Source organism: Hibiscus syriacus, unplaced genomic scaffold (genome assembly GCF_006381635.1).
Source record: "Hibiscus syriacus cultivar Baekdansim isolate YM2019G1 unplaced genomic scaffold, ASM638163v2 tig00018853_pilon, whole genome shotgun sequence".
NCBI classification, from domain to species: Eukaryota; Viridiplantae; Streptophyta; class Magnoliopsida; order Malvales; family Malvaceae; genus Hibiscus; species Hibiscus syriacus.
Window position 1 is genome coordinate 27,815 of NW_024062451.1, and position 18,018 is coordinate 45,832.

General features: G+C 41.0%; 1 protein-coding gene across 4 annotated transcripts; it reads right to left on the reverse strand.

Moving 5' to 3' along the window:
• Positions 1 to 701: 701 nt before the first annotated feature.
• LOC120209432 (60S ribosomal protein L30-like) lies at positions 702 to 17,243 on the reverse strand. 4 transcript variants are annotated; one of them, XM_039208447.1, is made up of 5 exons: positions 17,101 to 17,224; positions 16,898 to 17,003; positions 16,668 to 16,766; positions 1,041 to 1,099; positions 702 to 951 (listed from the first exon to the last, which is right to left on the reverse strand). In XM_039208447.1, the coding sequence occupies exons 1-5, from the start codon at positions 17,119 to 17,121 to the stop codon at positions 898 to 900; spliced, it is 339 nt and encodes a 112-aa protein (XP_039064378.1). In that variant the 5' UTR covers positions 17,122 to 17,224; the 3' UTR covers positions 702 to 897. The 4 variants fall into 4 exon arrangements, 3 of the variants coding, with proteins under 3 accessions (XP_039064378.1, XP_039064377.1, XP_039064376.1); XM_039208446.1 differs by lacking the exons at positions 702 to 951; positions 1,041 to 1,099 and adding an exon at positions 16,159 to 16,428 and having other exon boundaries at positions 17,138 to 17,243; XM_039208445.1 differs by lacking the exons at positions 702 to 951; positions 1,041 to 1,099 and adding an exon at positions 16,159 to 16,428 and having other exon boundaries at positions 17,101 to 17,243.
• Positions 17,244 to 18,018: the final 775 nt, after the last annotated feature.

Here is an 18,018-nt window from a genome sequence, read left to right on the forward strand (position 1 = left end):
TTGATTTTTTTTTCATTTTTTATATTTTTATTTGATAATATATCATCCAAATTAGTCATGAATCCCTATGTTTCAGAAACCAAACATCAAAGAAATGATGGGATGTCTTATGAGAGGAAGAATTTAGGTGATCCGAATTTGTCAATGTTTCGATAGTTGTAGCCAATATGATCTCTTGCAAAGAAGTTGAAGAAGACAATATAAGACAACATGACCTTTGGCCCCATTCACTCTGGTGGAAGGTAAATATTACTTCTGGGATGTTGCCGGAGACTTCATTTTCTTTCATATGATCAACTCTGCATCCTGGAAGATGGAGCCAAGTGCATGATTACGGGACGAGCCATATATCCCTTGTCGATAAAGATCTAAACATTGTTTCGATTACTAGTACGGCGAATACATACATTGGTTCAAAAATACTGTCACCAAGCACCGGCATACTCAATAATGAAATGGACTTCTTTATGCCTAAAAACAGCTCCGGTAGTACCCTCTCCACGGCACCACCAAACTCCATCCGCCCCCGGCCCCCCCCAAAATGTCGTTATCCTTTGACACCCACGATTATATTGGTAGGCTTGCCGGTCCAATGACTACAAAAAACATAATCTGATCCATGTGGGAAACTGCTGCTCATTCAAGTGGTTTCACAGGTTGAGAAGCTAAAAAGAGTGGCTAAACAATCAAACATTGTAATTAAACTCCAGAATCTTCATCAACCAAAACAAAAATTTGGTATTCAAGCTACAAATTTTAGCAGCATCCACAACTTAACATTAAGAAAATAAAAATTACTCTTACACAGAAGCGTGTGAGGGCAAAACAATATAGTGAAAATGTAAAGAAACATAATCATTATGCTGTCGAAGGGTAGAGAACCGGACCTTCATTGACTCAGTGATCGCCTGGTAGAGACTTGATGATGTCAGAGTGACCTGCAGGATAGAGCTGAGAAAAGAACTTCAGTAATCTGCAATGACCAAATTGCAGACACGAGCAATTATCTGAATTTTAAATGTGATGTTATCAGGATCAACGATACTCAAGCGGGATACACAGAAGTATTTCCCACAAGCAGTTCCTAGATCATTATTGTCTGGAGAATTAAAGAGATATTAGATATCAAAACTGGAAGAAAACCAGTAGAGGAAATCCTAAGATCAATCTAAGTCAATATTCAACCATATTTGAAGCAATAAGTTAACAAAAATACAGGTTCAAGTTCGTCTAAGCCATATTCAAACAAAGGAAACTGTCGTAACCGTCTTTCGGTTGTGCCCCGGAATTGGGCTTTGACTTAGGAAAGTAGATTGGGAGTCGCCACCGATCATTTATTTAAAAATAAATGGGTTGACCGGGTACCTTATTTCTTACCTGATCTGCGTCTTACCAAAGATGTGTCGAGTTCGGGAGTCGGTTACGGTCAAGGAAGGATTAGCACCCTTGAACCGCCCTTTCGGTACTACGTAATTTCCAGTTGTCATGATTTAATAAAATTGTAATGTTAAATTAAAAAGGTAAAATTTGATCCTGAATTACTTACTTCTGATTGTTTTGAAAACATCCTTAAAAAATTGAAAAAATGGTTAGATAATAAAAAAATAATAAAATTAGAAAAAATAAGGCGAACAAACGAAATAAAGAAAGTATAATGTATACAAGAATTAAGAATGAAATATGAATAAAATTTACAAGGAAAAATACGAAAATTCAAATAAAGAAAAAAATATAAAAATATAAATAGATAGGTAAATGAAAATATACATGAACAAAAAATATAAAAACAAAGAAAATAATATATAAAAAAAAGCAAATATGAGTAATATATATATATATAATAAATAGCATGTAATAAAAGAAAAATATGTAATGTATATATATATAAACTAATAGGAATATAATATAATATAGTGTAAATAAATAAAAATCCAAATATCTATGTATAAAAGAGCAAATACGAGATATAATAAAATATATATAAGTATAAAGGGGTAAAATGAAACAAAATAAGGTTAGATGGCAGAATTAGAATATAACCAGGGGAATTAAACCGATTTGGGGACCAAATTAAATGTTTTTCAAAACAGAGGGAGCCAAAATGAAGTTTACCCAACCGATTTGGGGACCAAATTGAATGTTTTTCAAAACAGAGGGAGCCAAAATACAGTTTACCCCTTTTAGCAAAACACGCGGATCTGATATAAGCACGGGTCGGGCCAGTTTGGTCCGCTGGGCTAACTATATGACTCAAATATTTTTTGAAATTTCATTTCTCTCCTCTTCGCCCGAGAGCTCTCCTCTCTTTCTCTCGTTTCCTTCATCTGTTCATGCGTGTTCTTCAGAAATGAAGAACACGCCGCCGTAAAATCCCAGAAATGGCCACACGCCGCCTCGCCGGCCGCCGTTGGTCGGCGCCGGCCACCGATCATCGGCGGCAAACCCAAAAAAAAAAATTGGTTTTTCTGAAAGCCTTTCTCTCCCTCGACTCAAATCTCAAACCTTTTTTTTGAAATAGGCCTCGGGGGAGGGTAGATCTGAGATCAAAATCTCGATCCTTCCCCTAAAAGTTCATCGGCCAAAACAGTTTTCTTTGGTATTTTTTGAATCAAGAACAACGAAACAACAAGCATGCAAGCCTCAAAACGTACACGGTATGGACCTTACCTTCTGCTGCTTTCGAGAATCTTGAAAAAAATGTTTCGATATCAACCCAATATTGCTCGTAGTTTTTGTGTAATTTTTGTTTTTGTATTCTCTGTCTAACCTCTGGTGAAAAAAAAAAGTGTCCCCTGATGGGTTCTGATTACATCCATTTATAGTTTATTTACATCCTATTTTTAGTCATAGAGTCCTAAACAAACTGAAACTCATTGTTTGAATGCTTGTTAGTTGCTTGGAACCCACGACCGTTGCTTGTGACCGAGAGAACCGGGTGTGTTGAGCGGCTGGCGAGGCGTGGAGCATGGGGAGTTCTTGGGTATGCGGCGCTCAGTTGGGAACCATGAACTAGGGTTACTGCGTAAACTGGGCCGAACATTGGGCCTGTAGACAAACTTAACAATGTTACAATATGTAATATTATTTAAAACATAAACGAAATTAAGTGTCTTCAGCTGCCCCTCTTTGCTCATTATCGTGTAATGATAATAGATCAAAGATTAAAAGACACAAATTTCGGTCATATCGAATATCCTCTGTCGTAGTGTTGAGATTCGATATTGAAATTGTTCCCTTGTCGTGAGGTTGAGTCAAAGCTGGAAGATTCTGAGTATGAGTCATTCATTGTGAAGTTTGGCTTCGAGTTGGATATCCTCCGTCGTGGAGTTGAAATCTACTCTCGAGCAAATTGTGTTGTTTTCGAGTCCAATATCCTTCGTTGTGAAGTTGAAATTGGCTCTGAAATTGAGAAATGTTTGTTGACAACCAGCGGTCCCTTCGTCGTGAAGTTGAACTTGCGTTGTCTGGAGTCCAATATCCTTCGTTGTGAAGTTGAAATTGGCTCTGAAATTGAGAAATGTTTGTTGACAACCAGCGGTCCCTTCGTCGTGAAGTTGAACTTACGTTGTCTGGAGTCCAATATCCTTCGTTGTGAAGTTGAAATTGGCTCTGAAATTGAGAAATGTTTGTTGACAACCAGCGGTCCCTTCGTTGTGAAGTTGAACTTACGTTGTCTGGAGTCCAATATCCTTCGTTGTGAAGTTGAAATTGGCTCTGAAATTGAGAAATGTTTGTTGACAACCAGCGGTCCCTTCGTTGTGAAGTTGAACTTGCGTTGTCTGGAGTCCAATATCCTTCGTTGTGAAGTTGAAATTGGCTCTGAATAAAACCTGCAAAGATATGCATATATGTGATGTTATGGATGTCATGCCCTTAGGTATGCCTAACATGCATATGCAACATATGTTATTCTGGGCTCTGGGGAGTAATCTCGATCTCCGGTGGCCTGTCGTTGTTGACTCTTGAGCTTGAAGTTCCGATCTCTGATCTTGAATTGATGATTTTTTTTTTTTTTTGAAGATGCTCCTCAACCATCTCAAGCATGTGCATGAGCCTTGATCGGCTTCTGGATACCTGTACTTTTCAATGAATCTTTGTACAGTAATATGCGATTATCTTTCATAAAAATAAATAAACCATTAGGTTTAAATCTAATTCAAGATGCTCAAAAGGAATTGGAGGAAAGATGGTCTTTATTCATAAGGGAGGAGAAGAACAAATAATACATGGCAAACATTCTAGAAAATGAATACACAATGATGTGTAAATGAATGTCTTAGATCTCGATAACGTGGGCACTTCTGAGTTGAAAAGCCGTTTGGTGACTTTGAATGCAACCTTTGCCAAAGGATCTTTGAAAATGCGACAACGTTTGGGAGGGTGCAACATTTCTCCGATTTGTTGAGTTCGTAGAAGATTCATGTGTCGGGATGTTTCCACTGGTGATATCCAAATCGCCCTTTCCGGGTTTTCAACTTGGACCCATCCTTAGTTGCAAGACGCCCTTTTGCGGGTTTTCATCTTGAACCCACCTTATTTCCTCTTCTTTTTTCCTCTCTTTTCTTTTTTCAATTTAGGGTGCCCTTTCGGGTTTTCACCCTAAACGTTCTTTTTTTTTTTCTCTTTTTTTTTCAACTTAGGACGCCCTCTCGGGTTTTCATCCTAAGCGAAGTATTTCTTGACTGCGTCCGAGTTAATGGGATGTGGCAGCTCAGGTCCGTCCATTTCAGCCAGAATAAGGGCTCCTCCGGAGAAAGCCTTCTTCACGACATAAGGTCCTTCCCAATTTGGCGTCCATTTTCCTCGGAAATCTTTCTGGACTGACCAGATTCTTTTTAGCACTAGATCCCCTTCACGGAATATTCTCGGGCGCACTTTTTTGTCGTGTGCTCGGATCATTCGTTTCTGATAGATTTGACCATGATGAATGGCTTTCAGTCTTTTTTCATCTATCAGATTAAGCTGATCATATCTGGATTGTGCCCACTCTGCATCATCCAGTTTGACTTCTGACAAGACCCTGAGAGACGGAATCTCGACTTCAATGGGTAGCACTGCTTCCATTCCATAGGCTAGTGAAAATGGAGTTGCCCCGGTTGAAGTTCGTACCGAGGTTCGATAAGCGAACAAAGCAAAAGACAACTTCTCATGCCAGTCTTTGTAAGTTTCTGTTGTTTTTTCCACTATCTTCTTAATATTTTTGTTTGCTGCTTCTACTGCTCCGTTCATCTTTGGTCTGTAAGCAGTGGAATTGTGATGTTTTACGTTGAACTGTTCGCAAGCAGCACTCATCATCTTGTTGTTCAAGTTTGTTGCGTTATCGGTGATAATCCTTTCAGGTAGTCCATACCGACATATAATTTCTTTCTTCAGAAACTTGCAAATAGTGGATTGGGTGACACTGGCGTATGACGCAGCCTCTACCCATTTCGTGAAATAGTCAATTGCTACGAGAATGAAACGGTGACCATTCGAAGCTTTCGGATGGATTTGCCCGATAACGTCCATGCCCCACACAGAGAAAGGCCATGGTGACGTCATTACATGAAGCGGATGGGGTGGAACATTTATCTTGTCTCCATAAATCTGACATTTATGACATCTCCTAGCATAGTTGATGCAATCACTTTCCAGTGTGGACCAAAAATATCCGCATCTCATTATTTGTCTTGACATCATATGCCCATTTGCATGTGTTCCACAAACCCCATCATGTACTTCTTCCACTATCATTTTTGCCTCTTCAGCATCGACGCACCTTAACAGAACTTGGTTATGGCTTTTCTTGTATAAAACCTCTCTGTCAAGGACATATCCAGCTGCCAACCTTCTAAGGGTTCTCTTCTCGATTTCAGTGGCTTTTTCTGGATAACTCCGATGCTTGATATACTGCAGAATGTCGTAGTACCAAGGCTTAGTATCTTTCACTTCTTCGATTTGGTAACAATGAGCTGGATACTCATACGACTGCATGTTAATTGGCATCATTTCAGACTCCCTGCCAGCCTTGAATGTGGCTGCCAAGGTAGCTAAAGCGTCAGCCATTTGATTTTCTTCTCTAGGCACGTAGTGGAAGGTGACTTCGTCGAACTCTTCGAGCAGATCCAACATTAGTTTTCGGTACTCTAACAGCTTTATATCCTTGGTTTCCCACTCTCCTCGGAGTTGATAGATTACTAAGGCCGAGTCTCCATACACCCGCAAAGTCTTTATATTTCGCCCCAGTGCAGCCCGAATTCCCAAGACACAGGCTTCATATTCTGCCATGTTATTGGTACAATCAAAGTTCAGTCTGCTGGTAAATGGGTAGTGACTCCCTTCTGGGGAGACTAGAATTGCCCCGATGCCATGTCCTAGTGCATTTGATGCCCCATCAAAGTGCATTCTCCAGGAACCGTCCGTTGAAATGCTTGCTTCCTCTAAAGATATGGCCATTAAGTCCTCGTCTGGGAAATCAAAGTCCAGTGGCTCATAGCTCTCATCAGTTCTGCTTGCCAAAAAATCGGATATGGCGCTGCCTTTTACCGCTTTTTGGCTCACGTATTCGATGTCAAATTCAGACAAAAGCATCTGCCATCGGGCTAGCCTTCCGGATAGAGCAGGTACACCCATCATGTATTTTAGTGGGTCTAACTTGGAAATCAGCCAAGTGGTGTGATACAACATGTATTGTCGAAGTCTTTTTGTAGCCCATACCAGGGCACAACAAACCTTCTCAATAGGAGGATATCGGACCTCGCAATCGGTGAACTTCTTGCTTAAGTAGTAGATGGCTCTTTCCTTCTTCCCAGATTCGTCGTGTTGACCCAGAACACACCCCATGGAGTTCTCGAATATGGAGAGATACAAAAACAGAGGTTTTCCTGGGATAGGGGACATCAGGACAGGAGTGTGAGACAAATACTCTTTTACCTTCTCAAATGCAATCTGACAGTTTTTATCCCATGCTCCAGGGCTATTCTTTCGGAGGAGGCGAAAGATGGGGTCACATTTGTCGGTTAACTGAGAGATGAACCGAGCTATGTAGTTTAGTCTGCCCAGAAAACCTCGGACTTCTTTTTGGGTTCGTGGTGGAGGTAGATTCTGGATAGCCTTAACCTTATCTGGATCGACCTGTATGCCTCTCCTGCTGACTATAAAGCCTAGTAGTTTTCCAGATGTTACCCCGAAGGTACACTTGCTAGGGTTTAGTCTCAGCTGGAACTTTCTCAATCTCTGGAAAAGCTTCCTTAGATTCTTGACATGTTCACTCTCGGTCTGTGCCTTGACAATCATGTCGTCAACATAAACCTCGATTTCTTTGTGCATCATGTCATGGAACAGGGTCACCATAGCTCTCTGATATGTTGCCCCAGCATTCTTTAATCCGAAAGGCATCACTTTGTAACAGAAAGTTCCCCACATTGTGACGAAAGTGGTCTTCTCCATGTCTTCGGGATGCATCTTGATCTGATTGTACCCCGAAAATCCATCCATGAATGAAAAGTAGGCGTTCCCGGCCGTATTGTCCACCAGAGTGTCTATGTGTGGCAGAGGAAAGTTGTCCTTGGGACTGGCTTTATTAAGGTCCCGGTAATCGACACACATGCGTACTTTCCCGTCCTTCTTCGGCACAGGCACTATGTTGGCCACCCACTCAGGGTATTTAGCCACTTGGAGAAAACCGGCATCAAATTGCTTCTTGACTTCCTCCTTGATCTTAAGGAGCATTTCTGGTCGCATTCTTCTCAGTTTTTGCTGCACAGGTTTGAATTCTGGTTTGATTGGCAGTTTATGAACTACCATATCTGTGTCTAGTCCCGGCATGTCTTGATACGACCAAGCAAACACATCTTCGTACTCCTGAAGTAAGGCTATCAGGTTTTTACTTGCTTCAGTCGAAAGAGTTGTGCCGATTTTAACCTCCTTTCGATCTTCCTCAGTGCCCAAATTTAAGATTTCGATCGCCTCCTCATGCGGCAGTATTTGCTTTTCTTCTTTTTCTATCATTCTCAACAATTCGGTAGGCAAGTTATACTCTTCTTCATTATCGCCTTCTTCAAATTCCCCAAGACAAATGGTTGATTCAAAATCCACCTCTGGATCAGGGTCATTAGTGCCCACATTATCGTTATCTGGGAACCTGAAAGGAGGAAGATGTGTATGTGTGAGAGGATAATATCCCACACGGAATGGTCAAGAACTAACTTTGAGAGTAACTGGAAATGAAGTACTGTAATGAGGGAGATAGATAATAAATAAAAGAAAAATTTGTTTGCCATGGAAAAAATGCATCCTTTATTAAACTTAAACAAAACATTTATTCACCCTTACAAAAGATCACCTATTGCCCCGGGTATAGGCAAATAGGGATAGTTCGAATATTACTCTGAAAGATTCTTGTAAACCACAGGTAGTTCTTCCACCGACCAACTGCTAGGCACGAACCCATGTGGCAGAAGGCATATCCCGGATCTATCTCCGTTGTCAACATCTTCTGTGGTCACGGCATTAACGCTCAGATCTTCCAGAGCCGTTTGTAACTCGGACATGGTGGTCTCAAACACATAACCACCTGACTTAAATGTTCTGAAGAGCGGCGGGAATGTCATAGGCTTCCATTGGAGTTCGTTTCCAGTCAATCTGGCTATCCTTCTCTCCCGGTTCTTCTGGATCTCCTTTATCTTTTCATGATAACAGGGCTGAAAACCGAGCCCAAATTGGTCTAATTTTGGGATAGGACGTACAGGGTTGATCATTCCTTGCAAATATTTTCCAAAACCTCTCCCGGTTCTTGCGCCTCGGCCTAGGGTTTGCTTGATCTCCATCCTTGTGCATTTGGAGAGTCGAGGTCTTGGGATTCTTTTTCCTTCTGCCACGAATGTGGCATTCACAAATTCCAGGGAACGGAACGAACATTCTACCGCTTCCTCGCCTACTTCGATGTATGGAGCCTCTGTGGTCACGCTTGCTACGATATCTTCCTCAGCGTTGACAATTACTAAGGCCCCATCAATGACAAATTTAACTTTCTGGTGCAACGTGGAGGGTACTGCACCTGCTTGATGAATCCACGGCCTTCCCAAAAGACAGCTATAGGACGGCATGATATCCATCACAAGGAACTCAACATCATAGGTGGCTGGTCCGATGGTCAATGGTACCTCAATCTTTCCAATTACCTCTCTTTTGGTCCCATCAAATGCTCGGACCACATTCTGACAAGCTCTCATATGAGAGGTATCTATTGGCAGCCTCTTCAATGTAATCAAAGGCATCACGTTCAAGGCTGAACCATTATCGATTAAGACACTTGGTAAAGCGTGCCCCTTACAGTAGGTAGTAATGTGTAACGCCTTCGTTCGGCCTCTTCCTCCTGATGGAATCTCATCATCTGAAAACGAGATGAGATTATCAGCTTGAATATTGTTTACCAGTCGATCCATCTTGCTGACTGGTATGTCTTGTGGCACGAACGTTTGATTAAGGACATTCAACAACGCTTCTCGGTGTGCTTCCGAGCTTAAAAATAGTGCTAGCATTGAAGTACGTGTAGGTAAGTTGTGGAGTTGTTCTACAATGTTGTACTCGCTGTGTTTCAAGATCTTGAGGAACTCTTTAGCTTCTTCCTCCTTTATAGGTTCATTGACAACTAGCACATCTTCCTTGAACGGTTCCAGTGGTCTTTGCCCCACTTTACTATTACCTCCTCCTGAAGTACTCACCTGACATTCGTACTTCCATGGCACTTGCCGATTGTCCTTATATTGAAAAGGCCGCGGTGCGGAGATTACCACCTTGGCTGGTGTTGTCACTGTCATACTTGCCTTAGGGGTAATTATCAAAGGACTACCCCTACCAAATTTTCTATCTGATGATTCTCCGGTGGCACAAACATCTGCTTCCCAAGAATCTTGAATTTCTTCGTAAAATTCCAACTCCTTTCGATCCATCATGAGCTGGACTAACAATTTGAACTCTGGGCAATCTTGCACTTTATGCCCTTCTTTGTTGTGGTAACAACAATGGTTACCATCTTCATTTTCTGTCGTATCTGGATATTGTGCAAGAAGCCCTGCCTTCACCATTTGGCTCCATACCCAAGCCAAAGGAGACTTGATCTCTGAAACACTTGATTTAATTCTCCTTCCCCTTTCAGTAGTAATGGCATTGATTCCTGTCTCCTGATGATTGGGCAAGGGATTCTGAGCGACGTTTGGTGCTCCGGAGTTGAAAGTAATCCAATTCTTGTTTCTCATTCTTTGCACAAGTCTCTTGAATGCAAGACAACTTTCAATCGAATGCCCCTGCACACCGCCATGGTATTCGCAGTGAGCGCTCTCGTCATACCATTTCGGGTAAGGGGGATTTATTGGATTCATAGGATAAGGCGACACTGCATGAGTGTCGAAGAGCTGTTGGTATAATTCTTTATACGTCATGGGAATGGGGTCAAACTGCTCCCTTTCCCTTTCTCTTCTCGGTTCTCTCTGGTTCTGTCTAGAAGTACCGGATGGTACAGCTGCTGTGGAATTTGAGCTTGAGATTGTAACCCCCTTGTTGACGTTGTAGGTGTTCACATTGTTGATCTCTCGCTCCTTGTTTTTCGTGGGAGGCCTTTTACTGGAGTCTCCTCCCTCAATCTTTCCTTGTTTAATGGCCAACTCGATCATTTCGCCGGCCATGACTAAATCTGAAAAACTCCCCGACGTGATTGCTACCAAATGCCCGAAGTAAGGTGCCCTCAGGGTCTGTACAAACAGCTTTCTAGTTTCCTTTTCATCCAAAGGTGGATGAACTTGTACAGATAAATCCCTCCATCTCTGTGCGTACTGTCGGAAACTCTCATTGTGTTTCTTCTCTAGGCTTTGTAACATGACCCGGTCTGGTCTCATATCGTTGATATGCTTATACTGTTCCAAGAAAGATTTGGCTAAGTCTTTCCACGTCTTGATATGAGTCCGGCTAAGCTGGTTGTACCACCGAATAGCTGAACCGGACAGGCTCTCTTGAAAACAATGGATAAGGAGTTGGTCATTCCCGCCATATCCTGTCATCTTTCGACAGAACATAGTAATATGGGCTGAAGGGCAACTGTTCCCGTCGAACTTCTCAAACTCAGGAATTTTAAACTTTGGTGGAAGCACCAAGTCTGGAACTAGGCTTAGCTCCATTGCGTCCACTCCATAATAATCATGGTCTCCCTGGACCATCTTTATTTGATCTTCTAATATTTTTATCTTTTCTTCCATCTTTTTGGCTTTATCTTCCTCGTCAAAGTCTGGGACATTATAATCATCCGGATGATCATCAGGGATGATTGTAGAAGTTTGTATCTTCACAGCAGGTGCAACTTTCGCTTTGGTAGCGAATGAGTCCCCGGGTAGTGCTGCTTTCCCTTTAGTAGCAGATGCGTCCCCGGGTAATATTCCGGGTGAGAGAACCACTTGCGGGGTTGGTGGTATGGCCACCCCTCGGAAGAGATGCCCCCCGATGCACTAGCTTGCTGTAGACCTGACAACTTGGCTACGATTTGGTCGACCAAGGACTCCTGATTTTTCTTGATGGACTCAAGAGTACTTTCACTGTTCTGAGCCATCTTATCTTCTAGCTCCTTTTGAAGTCTTGCCATGTGTTCTTCGATCTTCTCCATTCTGGCTTCCATTTGTCTCTTTTTTGCTCGAGTATTGTGCGGGTGATGTGTATCTGATGCTTGCGGTGGTAAGCTCGGTGTCTGAGACATGTTCTGTTAGTTAATATGAATGTAAAAACATGGAAAATATAAAATAAACAAACATGAAATATAAAATGCAAGAAATGCAATGTATGATGTATGCAATTGGAGGCATTGATCCAGAAAAGTGTTCATTATTATAAATAATCCTTATTCAGACAAAAATGTTTTATCTTTTTAGAGACATAAAGACAGATTAAAGGTACATTCGGACTAAATCCTCTAGACCCCGAACAGCTTCCAGTAGGTTGACAAGTCTTCTGCCTTCATCTGTCACTGGTTGAATGCCTTGTCGAACCACACCCGCTTCCCTTGCTAGGCCGTGAAGATGACGGGCTGCTTTTTGCACTTGATCTAGGAAATCTCGGATGGTTACGTCTCGGGCCCTCACCCTCCGCTGTGCTTGTTCCCAACGGAAACGCCATTGTAAACCTCCGTCGAAAGGCACTATCTGAAGCTCGTTAGCTTGCCTCTTGAACCCATCTATAATAGCTTCTAACTCAGCTATTGTCTTGCCATCTTTTTCATGTTGTTTTTCTAAGTCAGCTACCCGAACTCTCAAGCGTTGGTTCTGATATTGACTATCTGCCAAGCGTCTTTGGGCATTCTTCATCTGTTCCTTCCAAGCTTTCTCATCAGGCCCATCAAACTTCCTTTTCAGGCTATGAGCTTCGTCTTTCCAGTATTCAGAGGTTACCTTCAACTTGGAATTATCCTTGACCTTATCCTGATACCCTTTTCTCAAGTCTTCGAGCTCAAAACGGACTCTTTTTTGTTCTTTTTCCAGTTTCTCTGCCCGATCTTTCTGAGAGTCAGCATCGAGCTTCCACTGATATCGTTCAGCTTCAAGTTCCTTTATTCTTTGCTTCAGCTCATTATTCACGGCTTCAAACTCGGTCTTGGCTATCTCGAGTTCAGAAGGGACATGCATGAGGTGTTCTTCCATGGTCCGGGTGTCATCACGGTCTGGCACAGGGATGTTGTCATTCTTCCTTGACCTTCGCCACTCCACATAATCCGGAGTGAGCATGCTTCTGGCAGCTACAACATCCATCCGGAATACTTTTCTCCACGAATCGGCTGCTTCTTTGATCATCTTCTTATAGCTGTCGCCGTGATACTCAAACTCTGACCTAGCCAACCCGCATGTTGCTGGGACAAACTGACGTGCTCCATATTGTCTAAGTGCTAATAGCGGAGCATACCCGACTGCTCCCCAGAGTCCAAGTAAGGTCACAGTGTCGGAGTCACCACATCGAAAAAGAACATCACTGAGGAATAACCAAGGGGCTCTCCAGACAATATCTCGGTCTTGAAGATACGTAAAGACCTTCATCCATTTTTCTTTTGAAGCGCCTTCATGCCATTTTAAGGTAATAAATTCACCTAGGGGTGAATAGGTGGTGCTGAAACGGCGGTAGGCAACTCCGTCAGTCTTCCAGAAGTGGCTGTGAATCCAGACCTGAAGGAGCTGAATGCACCCGGTGAATCTTCCTCCGCCAGTTCTTCGGCAATGGTTGAGCGATCGAAAGGTCTCAGCCAAGATGGCTGGTGCTGGGTTAACTCGTTTAGAAAGTTGCTCAAATAGTTCCACCACGGCAGCGTCAATGCACCCCAAAGCCTTCGGAAATATGATCAAACCGTACAGACCCAGTGCAAACAGGTCTATAGTCTTCCACTCATCAGGGTGGTTTTTCATTAGTTGCTTTATATGGATCCACTCGATTCCTTCCCCGCTACCTTTGTGCCGGAGTCGATCAGTCACCCATTTTTCATCAACCCCTGCAATCTTGGCCAGTCCGTTCTTGAAGGGCTGGCTCTTGATATGTTTAATATATGCCCTCTCTAGTTTGATGCTTTCGCAGTGCAGTAGAGTAGTATATTCTTCGATAGTAGGCACCATGTCTTCCTGGTTAAAGGTGAAACAACTATATCCAGGGTTCCAGAATTGAATTAATGCTCGGAGTAAGGGCTCATCAGTCTTGACATGGAGCAAGAGGGCGATATCACCATATCGTTGGCTGAACTTCTGCTTTCTGTCATTTTTCCAACTGTCCCAAATGTTTCGCAGCTCTTGGACATTATTTTGTTTCAGGCTGACAGCGGTATAACTAACCAGTTCTGACACATAGTTTCCCTGAAGACTGTCCCCCTTCTCTTTCTGAGCCTTCTCGGACCATAGTCGTGCCTCAGCGTTTTCAATCTCTTGTATTACAACACCTTTGTCCATTAATTCGAATTATTTTGTGTATAACAAACGTTTTTTAGGGATCAATAGCCTCTTGTAATGATGCAAACGCTAGAAAACAAACACAAAGGCAAAAAACGTTAGTAAAATAAAAATACAAATAAAAAATGACGGAAGGAAAAAGCGCAAAAAAAAAAATGGTTAGGGTAAAAATATCCTAAGTTTTGGAACGTGGTTTCGGGGTAGGATCTAATTCTTCATGATCTCCTGGTTTAGGTTTTAAAAAACGGTACCCAAGTTCTCCTTGTCGGTGCCCCCTTGGGCTTGCCAGACCCTTAGTCCTAAACCCATCACAGGCTTGTGTGGACTAAGTTAAACTCGAGGGGACACATTCCCTTATGCCCGCACGGTGAATAAATTCACACGAAGACATAAGGTATATGAATCCCGAAGGCTACTTGCTAGGCCCGCACGGTGAATAAATTCACACGAAGGCGTCGCTTTCACACCCACTTAAAATAGGGATTGGAGCTCGGGTATAGAGCCTTAGATGAAAAAACTTTGAAGTCTGAAATCATGAGAAAACGATTAGTCCAACTATTTACTCGAAAATATAATCAAAAGTAAGTAAAAAGGATCGAAATATTACCTTAAAATTTAAACTTACCATTTTCGTTAAAAGGACAACTGGAAATTACCTTAGCCTGACTCACTTACCTGTCCCCAGCAGAGTCGCCAAGCTGTCGTAACCGTCTTTCGGTTGTGCCCCGGAATTGGGCTTTGACTTAGGAAAGTGGATTGGGAGTCGCCACCGATCATTTATTTAAAAATAAATGGGTTGACCGTGTACCTTATTTCTTACCTGATCTGCGTCTTACCAAAGATGTGTCGAGTTCGGGAGTCGGTTACGGTCAAGGAAGGATTAGCACCCTTGAACCGCCCTTTCGGTACTACGTAATTTCCAGTTGTCATGATTTAATAAAATTGTAATGTTAAATTAAAAAGGTAAAATTTGATCCTGAATTACTTACTTCTGATTGTTTTGAAAACATCCTTAAAAAATTGAAAAAATGGTTAGATAATAAAAAATAATAAAATTAGAAAAAATAAGGCGAACAAACGAAATAAAGAAAGTATAATGTATACAAGAATTAAGAATGAAATATGAATAAAATTTACAAGGAAAAATACGAAAATTCAAATAAAGAAAAAATATAAAAATATAAATAGATAGGTAAATGAAAATATACATGAACAAAAAATATAAAAACAAAGAAAATAATATATAAAAAAAAGCAAATATGAGTAATATATATATATATAATAAATAGCATGTAATAAAAGAAAAATATGTAATGTATATATATAAACTAATAGGAATATAATATAATATAGTGTAAATAAATAAAAATTCAAATATCTATGTATAAAAGAGCAAATACGAGATATAATAAAATATATATAAGTATAAAGGGGTAAAATGAAACAAAATAAGGTTAGATGGCAGAATTAGAATATAACCAGGGGAATTAAACCGATTTGGGGACCAAATTAAATGTTTTTCAAAACAGAGGGAGCCAAAATGAAGTTTACCCAACCGATTTGGGGACCAAATTGAATGTTTTTCAAAACAGAGGGAGCCAAAATACAGTTTACCCCTTTTAGCAAAACACGCGGATCTGATATAAGCACGGGTCGGGCCAGTTTGGTCCGCTGGGCTAACTATATGACTCAAATATTTTTTGAAATTTCATTTCTCTCCTCTTCGCCCGAGAGCTCTCCTCTCTTTCTCTCGTTTCCTTCATCTGTTCATGCGTGTTCTTCAGAAATGAAGAACACGCCGCCGTAAAATCCCAGAAATGGCCACACGCCGCCTCGCCGGCCGCCGTTGGTCGGCGCCGGCCACCGATCATCGGCGGCAAACCCAAAAAAAAAAAATTGGTTTTTCTGAAAGCCTTTCTCTCCCTCGACTCAAATCTCAAACCTTTTTTTTGAAATAGGCCTCGGGGGAGGGTAGATCTGAGATCAAAATCTCGATCCTTCCCCTAAAAGTTCATCGGCCAAAACAGTTTTCTTTGGTATTTTTTGAATCAAGAACAACGAAACAACAAGCATGCAAGCCTCAAAACGTACACGGTATGGACCTTACCTTCTGCTGCTTTCGAGAATCTTGAAAAAAATGTTTCGATATCAACCCAATATTGCTCGTAGTTTTTGTGTAATTTTTGTTTTTGTATTCTCTGTCTAACCTCTGGTGAAAAAAAAAAGTGTCCCCTGATGGGTTCTGATTACATCCATTTATAGTTTATTTACATCCTATTTTTAGTCATAGAGTCCTAAACAAACTGAAACTCATTGTTTGAATGCTTGTTAGTTGCTTGGAACCCACGACCGTTGCTTGTGACCGAGAGAACCGGGTGTGTTGAGCGGCTGGCGAGGCGTGGAGCATGGGGAGTTCTTGGGTATGCGGCGCTCAGTTGGGAACCATGAACTAGGGTTACTGCGTAAACTGGGCCGAACATTGGGCCTGTAGACAAACTTAACAATGTTACAATATGTAATATTATTTAAAACATAAACGAAATTAAGTGTCTTCAGAAACAATCGCACAAATTCGATAAAGAGGACAATTTAGAATAAAGGACACTACAATCAAAATCAGCCTCTATCCAACCATAATTATGCTTATGCATGTCACAAACACTTAAAATAATAATAATGAAAGGTCTTCGCAAAGCAACATTAAGAAGGGGGAAAGAGACTCACTTCCATTGTACTGGTGAATCCCAACTTTACAAAGCATCGTGTAGCATTCGATCTCAGATTTCCTCAGCGGACAATTGTTCGAGATGATAATCAGCTTCCCTATCAAATATCAACAAATCCCAAATATTCTTCACTAAAAAAACATCTTAAAAATCTAATAGCAACCCAAATGATAAAAAACTAAAAGCATGAAAACGAAATTGAGCTCAGATTTGAAAAAGGTAAACAACCTTTGGAAGTCCGGAGGGACTTGAGCACTGTCTTATAGCCAAGAGTGTATTTCCCACTCTCCATGACGAGAGCAAGCCTGTTGTTGATGCTTTCATGGGTCTTCTTCTGTTAAATCCAAAAAAAAAAATGATTTCAATTTCCTTTTCTTCAAGTTGTGATAACATATCAGCAAATGAAAGAGCAAAGAACGATGGGTATTCACCGTTTTCTTGTCTGACACCATTTTTGTTTATACTTACAGTTTTGTTTCTTCGAGGCTCTGCTGCTGAAGGTTCCTCTAACAAAGATGTTGAATCTGAGCATAGGGTTTAGAGCACAAACTAACTAAAGATAAGACTGCCGAGAAAAAATTGAATAATGGAGGGTCGGCCGGTTCAAACCAAATTCACTTGTTTAAGGCCCAATTGTTTTGTAAATGTCATATTCCATCCCATTTTTTCACTAATTATTTTTAATTTGAAGTTTTCTATATATGATTATCGGTATATGATATATTATTTTTAATTGTTTAATCTGAATTATATAATATATTGATCAATTAATCCAAATCAATTACTGCAGAAATAAGAAATCCTACCAACCAATTTCCTCCATTTATCGGTATCCTTCATGCCACTATCTGGAACTTGAGCTGCAACCTTGAGAAGAATGCCTCCTACGTATTTGTCCGTGTTTACATTTTCATATAAGATGAAATCCAGGGTCGATCAATCATGGGCCAGAGTGGCGAGTGGTGAAAGAGAGAGTTATGAGTGGTAACCAATTGCAAGTATTTTTGTCTTTTTTTTAGAAATGACCATCCAGCTCAGTTGGTAGAGAACAATGTTCTTAACCTTGAGGTCGTGGGATCGAGTCCTACGGAGGGCATTTCATAATTCGGAGGTCTCTTACGGAAGCTGCTCTCAACCTGGTGTTGGGGTAGCCTACTATCTTACCTCCCCTTACTCCATACATATGGAAAAAAATGGACAGCCATTTTTTTTTTGTCTTTTTTTAGAAGTTAAATTGATATTTTATCTAAAACTTAAGAGTAAACTTAAAAGATAATTCATTTTTATTTACATATAAGATCATCAAACTAACTTTTAAACGTTCCAATGATCAAAACATTATAAATCAA

Coding starts and splice junctions, on each gene's coding strand:
- LOC120209432 (XM_039208445.1), bottom strand. CDS start 17,121: ATGGTGTCAGACAAGAAAACG. Junction 16,767..16,897: donor GTCCCTCCGGACTTCCAAAG/GTTGTTTACCTT, acceptor GATATTTGATAG/GGAAGCTGATTATCATCTCG. Junction 16,429..16,667: donor GATTCACCAGTACAATGGAA/GTGAGTCTCTTT, acceptor GTTTGTCTACAG/GCCCAATGTTCGGCCCAGTT.